The sequence below is a fragment of the Procambarus clarkii genome, chromosome 40 (assembly GCF_040958095.1).
Source record: "Procambarus clarkii isolate CNS0578487 chromosome 40, FALCON_Pclarkii_2.0, whole genome shotgun sequence".
NCBI classification, from domain to species: domain Eukaryota; kingdom Metazoa; phylum Arthropoda; class Malacostraca; order Decapoda; family Cambaridae; genus Procambarus; species Procambarus clarkii.
In genome coordinates this window covers 35713404-35727781 of record NC_091189.1, presented here as the reverse complement: position 1 = coordinate 35727781, position 14378 = coordinate 35713404, and the positions used below count along the sequence as shown (strand labels likewise).

The following is a 14378-nucleotide window of genomic DNA, read 5'->3' as shown; positions in this document are numbered from 1 at the left end:
TGAACAGAGCATGAGGGTTAAAGAAACTCTGCCCCTCTGTTTTCGTTATCCCGTTTCCTGGGATCGAACCCCGTACCACAGGACTACGTATCCAGCGTGCTGTCCACTCAGCCTCCAGCGCCCATTTTTTTTTTTTTTTTTGTGTGTGTGTGTGTGTGTGTGTGTGGGTAAGAAATATGTAGTAGATATTATACTAGAAAATAGAATGGTTAAAAAGCCGGGGTCCAGGAGCTAATAGCTCGATTCTATCGACACAAATAGTAAACACACACACACAAACACATACACAGGGGCCTCGCAGCTGAGTGGACAACGCTCGGGGGGGTCGTAGTCCTAATGGCCCGGGTCCAATTCCCGGTGGAGGCGGAAACAAATGGGCAGAGTTTCTTTCCCCCCTGATGCATCTGTTCACCTAGCAGTATACAGTTACCTGGGAGTTAGACAGCTGCTACGGGCTGCTTCCTGGAGTGTGTGTTAGAGATAAATATATGTAGTAAATATATTAGAGGGAAATAGATTGGTTAGAAAAGCGAGGTCCTTACACTGGAAGCATCCTCACCCGCCTGGATGCCCACTGGAAGCATCCTCACCCGCCTGGATGACCACTGAAAGCATCCTCACCCGCCTGGATGTCCACTGGAAGCATCCTCACCCGCCTGGATGCCCACTAGAAGCATCCTCACCCGCCTGGATGCCCACTAGAAGCATCCTCACACGCCTGGATGTCCACTGGAAGCATCCTCACCCGCCTGGATGACCACTGAAAGCATCCTCACCCGCCTGGATGCCCAGTGGAAACATTGTGAACTATAAATTAGTTTAGGTTGTCGAGGCATGAAGGCCAGAGTCATTATAGACAGTGATAGTCAACTTGCCACGTCCTAAATATGTAACATGTTTTACACCCTTGTTGTGCAGTCAACACCTCCCTCTCCCTCTCTCCCAGCTGTGTCTCCCCCTGTCCCTAGCTCTGTCTCTCCCCCTCCCCAGCTCTGTCTCCCCCACCTCAGGTCTGTCTCTCTCCCCCTCCTCAGCTCTGTCTCTCCCCCACCTCAGCTCTGTCTCTCCCACACCTCAGCTCTGTCTCTCCCCCTCCCCAGCTCTGTCTCTCCTCCTCCCCAGCTCTGTCTCTCCCCCTCCCCAGCTCTGTCTCCCCCACCTCAGCTCTGTCTCTCCCCCACCTCAGCTCTGTCTCTCCCCCTCCCCAGCTCTGTCTCTCCCCCTCCCCAGCTCTGTCTCTCCCCCTCCCCAGCTCTGTCTCTCCCCCTCCCCAGCTCTGTCTCTCCCCCTCCCCAGCTCTGTCTCTCCCCCTCCCCAGCTCTGTCTCTCCCCCTCCCCAGCTCTGTCTCTCCCCCTCCCCAGCTCTGTCTCTCCCCCTCCCCAGCTCTGTCTCTCCCCCTCCCCAGCTCTGTCTCTCCCCCTCCCCAGCTCTGTCTCCCCCTCCTCAGCTCTGTCTCTCCCCCACCTCAGCTCTGTCTCTCCCCCTCCTCAGCTCTGTCTCTCCCCCTCCTCAGCTCTGTCTCTCCCCCACCTCAGCTCTGTCTCTCCCCCTCCCCAGCTCTGTCTCCCCCACCTCAGCTCTGTCTCTCCCCCACCTCAGCTCTGTCTCCCCCTCCTCAGCTCTGTCTCTCCCCCTCCTCAGCTCTGTCTCTCCCGCTCCTCAGCTCTGTCTCTCCCGCTCCTCAGCTCTGTCTCTCCCCCTCCCCAGCTCCGTCTCTCCCCCTCCCCAGCTCTGTCTCCCCCTCCTCAGCTCTGTCTCTTCCCCACCTCAGCTCTGTCTCTCCCCCTCCCCAGCTCCGTCTCTCCCCCTCCCCAGCTCTGTCTCCCCCTCCTCAGCTCTGTCTCTCCCCCACCTCAGCTCTGTCTCTCCCCCTCCCCAGCTCTGTCTCCCCCACCTCAGCTCTGTCTCTCCCCCTCCTCAGCTCTGTCTCCCCCTCCTCAGCTCTGTCTCTCCCCCTCCCCAGCTCTGTCTCCCCCACCTCAGCTCTGTCTCTCCCCCTCCCCAGCTCTGTCTCCCCCACCTCAGCTCTGTCTCTCCCCCTCCTCAGCTCTGTCTCCCCCACCTCAGCTCTGTCTCTCCCCCTCCTCAGCTCTGTCTCCCCCTCCTCAGCTCTGTCTCTCCCCCTCCCCAGCTCTGTCTCCCCCACCTCCGCTCTGTCTCTCCCCCTCCCCAGCTCTGTCTCCCCCACCTCAGCTCTGTCTCTCCCCCTCCTCAGCTCTGTCTCCCCCTCCTCAGCTCTGTCTCTCCCCCTCCCCATCTCTGTCTCCCCCACCTCAGCTCTGTCTCTCCCCCTCCCCAGCTCTGTCTCCCCCACCTCAGCTCTGTCTCTCCCCCTCCCCAGCTCTGTCTCCCCCACCTCAGCTCTGTCTCCCCCACCTCAGCTCTGTCTCTCCCCCTCCCCAGCTCTGTCTCCCCCACCTCAGCTCTGTCTCTCCCCCACCTCAGCTCTGTCTCTCCCCCTCCTCAGCTCTGTCTCTCCCCCACCCCAGCTCTGTCTCTCCCCCACCTCAGCTCTGTCTCTCCCCCACCTCAGCTCTGTCTCTCCCCCTCCTTAGCTCTGTCTCTCCCCCTCCCCAGCTCTGTCTCTCCCCCACCTCAGCTCTGTCTCTCCCCCACCTCAGCTCTGTCTCTCCCCCACCTCAGCTCTGTCTCTCCCCCTCCCCAGCTCTGTCTCTCCCCCACCTCAGCTCTGTCTCTCCCCCACCTCAGCTCTGTCTCTCCCCCTCCCCAGCTCTGTCTCTCCCCCACCTCAGCTCTGTCTCTCCCCCTCCCCAGCTCTGTCTCTCCCCCACCCCAGCTCTGTCTCTCCCCCACCTCAGCTCTGTCTCTCCCCCACCTCAGCTCTGTCTCTCCCCCACCTCAGCTCTGTCACTCCCCCACCTCAGCTCTGTCTCTCCCCCACCTCAGCTCTGTCTCTCCCCCACCTCAGCTCTGTCTCTCCCCCTCCCCAGCTCTGTCTCTCCCCCACCTCAGCTCTGTCTCTCCCCCACCTCAGCTCTGTCTCTCCCCCTCCCCAGCTCTGTCTCTCCCCCACCTCAGCTCTGTCTCTCCCACACCTCAGCTCTGTCTCTCCCCCACCTCAGCTCTGTCTCTCCCCCTCCCCAGCTCTGTCTCTCCCCCTCCCCAGCTCTGTCTCCCCCTCCTCAGCTCTGTCTCTCCCCCACCTCAGCTCTGTCTCTCCCCCTCCCCAGCTCTGTCTCCCCCTCCTCAGCTCTGTCTCCCCCACCTCAGCTCTGTCTCTCCCCCTCCTCAGCTCTGCAGTTCAAGTTGAGAGACCCATCACCGCCCTCCAGCGTGTGTTCTTTACCTTGTCTTACTGGTCAAGCCAAGAAGTACGTCGAGGGTGAATCTTGCTGCTGGCACTGTTTCAACTGTTCCACCTACCAGGTGAGGCACTGTTTCAACTGTTCCACCTACCAGGTGAGGCACTGTTTCAACTGTTCCACCTACCAGGTGAGGCACTGTTTCAACTGTTCCACCTACCAGGTGAGGCACTGTTTCAACTGTTCCACCTACCAGGTGAGGCACTGTTTCAACTGTTCCACCTACCAGGTGAGGCACTGTTTCAACTGTTCCACCTACCAGGTGAGGCACTGTTTCAACTGTTCCACCTACCAGGTGAGGCACTGTTTCAACTGTTCCACCTACCAGGTGAGGCACTGTTTCAACTGTTCCACCTACCAGGTGAGGCACTGTTTCAACTGTTCCACCTACCAGGTGAGGCACTGTTTCAACTGTTCCACCTACCAGGTGAGGCACTGTTTCAACTGTTCCACCTACCAGGTGAGGCACTGTTTCAACTGTTCCACCTACCAGGTGAGGCACTGTTTCAACTGTTCCACCTACCAGGTGAGGCACTGTTTCATCTGTTCCACCTACCAGGTGAGGCACTGTTTCAACTGCTCCACCTACCAGGTGAGGCACTGTTTCAACTGTTCCACCTACCAGGTGAGGCACTGTTTCAACTGCTCCACCTACCAGGTGAGGCACTGTTTTAACTGTTTCACCTACCAGGTGAGGCACTGTTTCAACTGCTCCACCTACCAGGTGAGGCACTGTTTCAACTGCTCCACCTACCAGGTGAGGCACTGTTTCAACTGCTCCACCTACCAGGTGAGGCACTGTTTCAACTGTTCCACCTACCAGGTGAGGCACTGTTTCAACTGTTCCACCTACCAGGTGAGGCACTGTTTCAACTGCTCCACCTACCAGGTGAGGCACTGTTTCAACTGCTCCACCTACCAGGTGAGGCACTGTTTCAACTGCTCCACCTACCAGGTGAGGCACTGTTTCAACTGCTCCACCTACCAGGTGAGGCACTGTTTCAACTGTTCCACCTACCAGGTGAGGCACTGTTTCAACTGTTCCACCTACCAGGTGAGGCACTGTTTCAACTGTTCCACCTACCAGGTGAGGCACTGTTTCAACTGTTCCACCTACCAGGTGAGGCACTGTTTCAACTGTTCCACCTACCAGGTGAGGCACTGTTTCAACTGTTCCACCTACCAGGTGAGGCACTGTTTCAACTGTTCCACCTACCAAGTGAGGCACTGTTTCAACTGTTCCACCTACCAGGTGAGGCACTGTTTCAACTGTTCCACCTACCAGGTGAGGCACTGTTTCAACTGTTCCACCTACCAGGTGAGGCACTGTTTCAACTGTTCCACCTACCAGGTGAGGCACTGTTTCAACTGTTCCACCTACCAGGTGAGGCACTGTTTCAACTGTTCCACCTACCAGGTGAGGCACTGTTTCAACTGTTCCACCTACCAGGTGAGGCACTGTTTCAACTGTTCCACCTACCAGGTGAGGCACTGTTTCAAAAGTTCCACCTACCAGGTGAGGCACTGTTTCATCTGTTCCACCTACCAGGTGAGGCACTGTTTCAACTGTTCCACCTACCAGGTGAGGCACTGTTTCAAAAGTTCCACCTACCAGGTGAGGCACTGTTTCATCTGTTCCACCTACCAGGTGAGGCACTGTTTCAACTGTTCCACCTACCAGGTGAGGCACTGTTTCAACTGTTCCACCTACCAGGTGAGGCACTGTTTCAAAAGTTCCACCTACCAGGTGAGGCACTGTTTCATCTGTTCCACCTACCAGGTGAGGCACTGTTTCAACTGTTCCACCTACCAGGTGAGGCACTGTTTCAAAAGTTCCACCTACCAGGTGAGGCACTGTTTCATCTGTTCCACCTACCAGGTGAGGCACTGTTTCAACTGTTCCACCTACCAGGTGAGGCACTGTTTCATCTGTTCCACCTACCAGGTGAGGCACTGTTTCATCTGTTCCACCTACCAGGTGAGGCACTGTTTCATCTGTTCCACCTACCAGGTGAGGCACTGTTTCATCTGTTCCACCTACCAGGTGAGGCACTGTTTCAACTGTTCCACCTACCAGGTGAGGCACTGTTTCAACTGTTCCACCTACCAGGTGAGGCACTGTTTCAACTGCTCCACCTACCAGGTGAGGCACTGTTTCAACTGCTCCACCTACCAGGTGAGGCACTGTTTCAACTGCTCCACCTACCAGGTGAGGCACTGTTTCAACTGCTCCACCTACCAGGTGAGGCACTGTTTCAACTGCTCCACCTACCAGGTGAGGCACTGTTTCAACTGCTCCACCTACCAGGTGAGGCACTGTTTCAACTGCTCCACCTACCAGGTGAGGCACTGTTTCAACTGCTCCACCTACCAGGTGAGGCACTGTTTCAACTGTTCCACCTACCAGGTGAGGCACTGTTTCAACTGTTCCACCTACCAGGTGAGGCACTGTTTCAACTGTTCCACCTACCAGGTGAGGCCCTGTTTCAACTGTTCCACCTACCAGGTGGGGCCCTGTTTCAACTGTTCCACCCACCAGGTGAGGCCCTGTTTCAACTGTTCCACCCACCAGGTGAGGCACTGTTTCAACTGTTCCACCCACCAGGTGAGGCACTGTTTCAACTGTTCCACCCACCAGGTGAGGCACTGTTTCAACTGTTCCACCTACCAGGTGAGGCACTGTTTCAACTGTTCCACCTACCAGGTGAGGCATTGTTTCAACTGTACCACCCACCAGGTGAGGCACTGTTTCAACTGTTCCACCTACCAGGTGAGGCACTGTTTCAACTGTTCCACCTACCGGTGAGGCACTGTTTCAACTGTTCCACCTACCAGGTGAGGCACTGTTTCAACTGTTCCACCTACCAGGTGAGGCACTGTTTCAACTGTTCCACCTACCAGGTGAGGCACTGTTTCAACTGTTCCACCTACCAGGTGAGGCACTGTTTCAACTGTTCCACCTACCAGGTGAGGCACTGTTTCAACTGTTCCACCTACCAGGTGAGGCACTGTTTCAACTGTTCCACCTACCAGGTGAGGCACTGTTTCAACTGTTCCACCTACCAGGTGAGGCACTGTGTCAACTGTTCCACCTACCAGGTGAGGCACTGTTTCAACTGTTCCACCTACCAGGTGAGGCACTGTTTCAACTGTTCCACCTACCAGGTGAGGCACTGTTTCAACTGTTCCACCTACCAGGTGAGGCACTGTTTCAACTGTTCCAAAAGAAAAATAGTCACAGCTTCAACTGCTCCAATAACCAAGAATTACCAAATTAACTTAATACATCCCTCCATATTAGATAATACAGTACCTGATTCATGCTCCAGTTTTAAAATAATGCATTACAATCCATTACCAGAAATGGCTCTATTTAGGCCAGGAATTATATATTCTCCATTTGACAATCTATTAGATTAATAATAATAATATAGGATGTAAATGATTTGATAATGTTCCTAATGTAACAAAATTTTACTTTTACCACGTAAAGCTGCTTGTGTGCCGACTACGACACAAAATATAATGTTATCCTTCTCTTCCTAAATATACAAAAGCAAGATAACAGGTTCTGGCAATATTTTTAGGAGTAATGTTGTGTTGTTTACAGATCGTGAACCCTCTGGATGAGACCCAGTGTTTGACCTGCTCCTGGGGCACGCTCCCGTCACCCGACCACCTGCACTGTAATCCCATACCTGAGGTGCGTGCGTGCGTGCGTGCGCTCTTTGTGTGAGAGAGAGAGAGAGAGAGAGAGAGAGAGAGAGAGAGAGAGAGAGAGAGAGAGAGAGAGAGAGAGAGAGAGAGAGAGAGAGAGAGAGAGAGAGAGAGAGAGAGACAGAGAGAGAGACAGAGAGAGAGACAGAGAGACAGAGAGACAGAGAGAGAGACAGAGAGAGAGACAGAGAGAGAGACAGAGAGAGAGACAGAGAGAGAGACAGAGAGAGAGACAGAGAGAGAGACAGAGAGAGAGACAGAGAGAGAGACAGAGAGAGAGACAGAGAGAGAGAGAGAGAGAGACAGAGAGAGAGACAGAGAGAGAGACAGAGAGAGAGACAGAGAGAGAGAGAGAGAGAGAGAGAGAGAGAGAGAGAGAGAGAGAGAGAGAGAGAGAGAGAGAGAGAGAGAGAGAGAGAGAGAGAGAGAGAGAGACAGAGAGAGAGAGAGACAGAGAGAGAGAGAGACAGAGAGAGAGAGAGACAGAGAGAGAGAGAGACAGACAGAGACAGAGACAGAGACAGAGACAGAGAGAGAGAGAGAGAGAGAGAGAGAGAGAGAGAGAGAGAGAGAGAGAGAGAGACCGTGACCGTGACCATGAACACGTGGACAAGGTCACGGAGCACCTGTAACACCTGGAGGTGTAACAACATGTGACAATAAGCTCCACTGCTCAGTAGTGCAACTGCTTATGTTTAAGCACTAGGACTGACACATTCATGTACTTCCCTTAATTGTGATCTGGGGTTGAGCTTCACGAGAGGAGCTCTAGGACCCCCCACTTCAGTGTCTTAACTTGAATGTAATACAGGTTACCTAGCCTATTGGGCTCTATTTTCCAATTGAAGCCGTGTATGGATTCCGCCTTCACAACTTTACCTTCTAATGTATATAATTTGTTTATTGTTGTAAACAAATAACACTAAAAATTATGTTTGTTCTTTGGTGGCAAATGTTATTTTCTGTTGGCTTATGCCTCCATTTTCATTACTATGGGTTTGCTATAGTAAAGAAAACGGGAATTATTCCCCTGGCGACTTATGACACAAGTGTGACAACTCTAGATAAGGAGTGGCCAGCCTCAAGGCATCTCCAAGGTGTCTTCCCTAAACAGCCTTGGAGAAAGGTAAAAACAAAGTCTCATGAGATTAACAGACATTTTCTATCCTTTGGAAGTCAATTAGAGACTAACACTCACTACTCAGGTCCAAACACTATTATATTCTCTTTGATCTACATCACCCGTAACTCATTTGGGAGACGTTTACCTGTGTCCATTATATCAGAGCACAGCTTTAAATAATGCGCGCGCGTCTGCTCTGATTATTTCTTTGAGAATGGTGTATCTGGCACATTAAAGAGGAACCATACAGCCGGTTAATGTTTCCCAGTAGAAGCACACAGCCTGCTGGTTGTGTGGCTCATCATCTGATAGGTCAGGGCCTATCAGACCTATCAGATCATCTGATAGGTCAGGGCCATATGTTAATTAACTCACGTCTCCTTCCGATGATAAGGTCAGGTCACCTGACCTTACTAAAGTTCAGTTCCTCTCTGATGCGATAACAGTCCTATTACCCATTTGCTGACATGTCATCTAAATAATTAAACACGAAATGGTCCCACTTCTAATATTACTATTTTTGTATATTACTTAAAGCAGATTCCATATTTATCTAAATAGAAAATCTCACGTATCATGATATTGGAAAAAAGCAGACTTCACTCAAAAAAAGTTTTGAACATTTTTAAACAAACCAATAAATTAAGAATAGGAATTTTTATTTGTTTTAAAATATTTAATTGTAAAATTGTTTATTCTGGCAATATATGAAGTATTCCTGTAAATGTTATTTAAACATTATCACTTTGATATGAAAATAGGATTTAAAGTCAACAAAAATAATAGGAAACCGTCACACATTTATTAGGGAGATATTCCTCACAAAATATGGTGGGCAATTTCCTACTTTGTTTTGACGACTGAGCAACAAACCCTCAGGTTAACATGTTAACGATGATAGTTTTAACACTTTCCTCTAGATCACAGAGGCTAGTAATGTTAGGAACTTAAAGGTGAATTGATGAAAACATTGTGTTATGTGTACTGAGCAGTATGAGGTCTTACTGCAGTGACCAGTATGAGGTCTTGCTGCACTGAGCAGTATGAGGTCTTACTGCACTGAGCAGTATGAGGTCTTACTGCACTGACCAGTATGAGGTCAAGTTTGAGGTCTTTGTGGTTATCATTTTTATTGACAAAATTTTCATTACGATTTAACGTATCAGTAAATGATGGAAACAAAAAAAATGTCTTCAGTTAACTGTAAATTTGATATAAAGAACTTAAGATTAAATTTCTTCTAATTTTATATTTATTGTAACTATATGGAGCATCGAACATACATATACGTAATGGTCAATTAGATAGTAGAATTTGGTACTATTCACTCAAGTCCGAATAAAAATAAAAAATAAAAACTAAGCTTAAATAATCCTAGTATAGGACATATGTATTATATTAGGCGTCAGATAGCGTGTATTAGGCCTAGGAAGGTTAGGTTAAGGTTTCTTATCAACATCAATGCAAAAACGTTTCCGGTTTGTCCAAGATCAAAATCAAATTCAAAATCAAAAACATTTCTTCTTCCTAAGTGCCTTTTACGTCAATATATATATACGATGGTCCTCATGGTTGCCATAAGCACATCCTAAACACCAGGATGGGCTGATATCAACATGTAAAAATATAATTTTTGCATAAATTTTTGAATGTAGAAATTTCATGAACAAAAAAGTTCCACGTACAAATCTGAAACCTGTGGTCATAGTGGTCATTTTTCCCGTGCATGTAGTAACACATGTGTGTATATAACACATATATAACACATGTGTTACAACATACACGAACATACGCGAACAGTATGAAATAATCTGTCCGCAAAGCTGACCACCGAGTGCGGACGGTGGTTGGGTTAAGGGTCTGACGACTTCCAATTCTTATGAACAGTCAGTGTGGTCTAACGGGTTAAGTACCGGATACGCTAAGTGTGGAGCCCTGGTTGTCTGGGTTCGAATCCATCAGGGGTGAGGAGTTTTCGGTTGCATATATTGGCTTGAGGACCAATCAAGCTTGTTCGCAAACATACATGTCATTATTTATATTTTATATATATATATATATATATATATATATATATATATATATATATATATATATATATATATATATATATATATATATATATATATATATAAGGCACAACTCTCCTAAACACGAGAGTGAAGTATACAACTTTAGAACACTTTCCCACCAGGAGACTCGAACCCTAGCCAGCACAGAAGCTTTCCAGCAACTGGCATAACAGGTACGCCTTAACCCGCTCCACCACCTGCTCAGACCCTTAAAAGAGATGGTAATTTTGGAGTATTTAAATACACCAAAGATCACCACCTCCCAAGAGCACTAGAGCAAGTGAGGGGTCATTTATACGTTTATTTCATCAAGTCCCTGTTAATATGGGAAGACACAGTGTCTATGCTTAAGGCACAACTCTCCTAAACACGAGAGTGAAGTATACAACTTTAGAACACTTTCCCACCAGGAGACTCGAACCCTAGCCAGCACAGAAGCCTTCCAGCAACTGGCATAACAGGTACGCCTTAACCCGCTCCACCACCTTCTCAGACCCTTAAAAGAGATGGTAATTTCGGAGTATTTAATTTAATTAATATTTAATTTAATTACCATCTCTTTTAAGGGTCTGAGCAGGTGGTGGAGCGGGTTAAGGCGTACCTGTTATGCCAGTTGCTGGAAGGCTTCTGTGCTGGCTAGGGTTCGAGTCTCCTGGTGGGAAAGTGTTCTAAAGTTATATATATATATATATATATATATATATATATATATATATATATATATATATATATATATATATATATATATATATATATATATATATATATATATATATTAGTATATTTTGGTAGCAGTCTTGTAAACATATGTTGTTGAATATGAGCGAAACGATAAGATTAATGATTCTGACAAGAATCTTCTCAATATTTCTTACGTTTTTCTTCACTGTCGAGGGGAAGTTGAAAAATTAACTCTCCAAAGTTCATTTTCACACTATTTATGGTCTGATGCCTAGAAGCGTTTAGCAAGTCTCTCCTCAAATTTTCATAGACAACTTTTACATGCAATGTCAAGGCTTATATTTGCTTGGGGTGAGGTGATACAAGATATGATTGAGATGAACAAGTAAATGAATGACATATGGAAATTAACGGTACTACGTGTTATGTGTTCTTGCTTCAACGGTTTCTGTCTTGGTTCGGGATCTTTAAGTGTGTAGAATGTAATTTTATTTATTTGTATTTTTTATTTATTTTTATTTATTGATATATACAAGAGTTGTTACATTCTTGTACAGCCACTAGTACGCGTAGCGTTTCGGGCAGGTCCCTGGAATACGATCCCCTGCCGCGAAGAATCGTTTTTACAACCAGGTACCCATTTTACGGTTGGGTTAAACTTAGGCTACATTTAATGATTTACACCCAGTAAATCCTCCCCGGCCAGGATACGAACCCAGGACAAAGCGCTTGCGGAATGCCAGGCGAGTGTCTTACCACTACGCCACGCAGATTGTATGTAATTGTGTGTTAATTGGCTGTTGATTGTTTGTTTTGAATTTTTGATGTGTAGTGCCTCGCTGATGTTGAGTCTCCTGTTGTCGTTGTACCTGTCGATAACTTCTGTGTTACTTGTTAAGATTTCTCTGGTGATGGTCTGGTTGTGTGAGGAGATTATGTGCTCCTTGATGGAGCCCTGTTGTTTGTGCATTGTTAATCACCTAGAAAGAGACGTTGTTGTCTTGCCTATGTACTGAGATCTTTGGGGCTGACAATCACCAGGTGGGCATATGAAGGCATAGACGACGTTGGACTCGTAAGGCGTTCTGTTTGGTGTCTGGAGAGTTCTTCATGAGTAGGTTGGCGGTCTTCTTGATTTTTTAGTAAATTGTTAATTGTATCTTCTGATTGGTGTCTGTGGGGATAACGTTCCTATCAATAATATCTTTCAAAACTCTCCTCCGTTTTATAGGCCGTGGGAAAGAAGTTCTTGTAAAACAATCTAATAGAAGGCACAGGTGTTGTGTTGGTTGTTTTTTCAGTGGTTGCATGGCGTGTCACCTTTCTTTTACTGACGTCTTCAACATAACTGTTAGAAAAGCCATTATTGACTAGGACCTGCCTTACTCTATAGAGTTCTTCGTCGACTTGCTTCCATCCAGAGCTGTGAGTGAGAGCTCGGTCGACGTAAGCGTTGACAACACTCTGCTTGTACCTGTCCGGTCAGTCACTGTTAGCATTAAGGCACATCCCTATGTTAGTTTCCTTAGTGTAGACTGTAGGAAATCAAAATCTACAGATAATTTTCCTGAGATATGTAGGTGCATTATTGTTTCCCTTCGTCTGTGTCAGGACTCTTGTCAGAGATTTCAAGGCCTCTCCTTCACTCAGTGGCAGACGTTACCCAGGATACAACCCACAACTGTCACCTAACTCTCGGGCACCTATTTAATGTTATATATAAAGAACGCAACTATATATTTCTCTTGACCCAAGAATCAAGCTCGAAACCAAGAGGATCCCAGTTGGGCACCAACAGCCCGTCCTCTAAACAATGGCCAAAGTATATTCCATACACCCGCCAAACCCCAGCTGTTTATGAATGAAAAACGGTTTACACACGACTCACAACTGATGACGTCCGAACACTTCCGGAACAAGTGCTTCACTGACAACTTTTGTTCGAACCACAACGCTATAAATGCTTCACTCACGTACTACAAATACAAATAATCGCCAACAGAACCTAAACACCTAACGTAACCAATGCCTAATTATGCATAATATGCTAATGTATAATAATACAAGTTAATATTTGTGAATGTTCTGTTTTGAATGAACAGCATGTAAAAATACTGAAGAATGCGCGTTTGGGGTCAACCACTGGATAGAATGGTCTTGGTTTGAGGACGGGTTGTATTGTGAGCATCCATGGTGTGGTTGGTACAACAACTGTCCCTTACGCTTAAGCCAGAGTTCGAATCTCTGTTGATCCAAGTGAATGGAATGAAACCTAACATCACAGAGCCTTCTTGATGAGTCAAACTCGTCCATAACCCAAATGAAGTTCTTCCACATAATATTATATTTATGTTAAAATGTATTACACAACTTTAATCATCTCTCACTTCACACGATATCTGCCAACTTCCCTCCCTCTCTACACAACACCTCTCTCTCCATCCTCAACACCCTATCTCCCTCCCTCCCTCCCTCTCTCTCTCTCTCCCTCTCCCCCCCACACACACCACATCATCTCCCCACAATGACCTGGAGCACCTCTTCCGCCCTCACCGAGGGACAAAGGAATTTAATTCCCTGTGGAGTGTTTGAGCGGATCCTCTTGTGCCTGCGGGAGCAGAAAGTTGCCCGCCGTCCGCCAGGTCAGCTCCCGCCCTGGCACCAGTTGCTGTCTTCCTGTGTCGTCTCGCTACTCCAGAAATTTACTACGAATATATAAACTAATAGATTGTTCCAGTCCCCACAATGCTCTTCTCTTCGTCCCCATATTATCACTTTTACTCCCCACAATACCATTGTTTTACCCCCACTGTACACTAAGTCCCAAAACCCCCAACTGTTAGCCCCACAGAACTCTTCTCTTAAACCCCACACTACTCTTTAAGCCCACACAAGACACTTTTCTTCGCCCCAACAACACCCTTTTACTAGCCCCTACAATTAATTTTTTTCAGTCCCCAAATGTCCATATTTCAGCCTTCACAATCCCCGTCTTGTAACCCCACAATAACCTTTCCTGGACCTCACGATACCTTCCTCTTAGTGTCAATAATACCTACTTCTTGTCTCCATAATACTCTGCTAGCCCCCCCACAGTAACCACCTCCCTCTCAGCCCCCACACACAGTAACCACCTCCCTCTCAGCCTCCACACAGTACCCACCTCCCTCTCAGCCCCCACACAGTACCCACCTCCCTCTCAACCCCCCCACACACAGTACCCACCTCCCTCTCAACCCCCCCACACACAGTAACCACCTCCCTCTCAGCCTCCACACAGTAACCACCTCCCTCTCAGCCCCCACACAGTACCCACCTCCCTCTCAGCCCCCACACAGTACCCACCTCCCTCTCAACCCCCCCACACACAGTACCCACCTCCCTCTCAACCCCCCCACACACAGTAACCACCTCCCTCTCAGCCCCCACACAGTACCCACCTCCCTCTCAACCCCCCACAC

The 14378-nt window shown here is 48.1% G+C and overlaps 1 protein-coding gene across 1 annotated transcript in view; it reads left to right on the top strand.

Moving 5' to 3' along the window:
- The window catches only part of LOC123757792 (metabotropic glutamate receptor 6-like), a 636685-nt gene that overhangs the window by 544554 nt on the left and 77753 nt on the right, over window positions 1–14378 (top strand). Inside the window, exons 10-11 of the mRNA XM_069338962.1 lie at window positions 3255–3388; window positions 6935–7027. Of these exons, the coding sequence (XP_069195063.1) occupies window positions 3255–3388; window positions 6935–7027 (227 nt within the window). The remainder of the gene's footprint in view (window positions 1–3254; window positions 3389–6934; window positions 7028–14378) is intronic.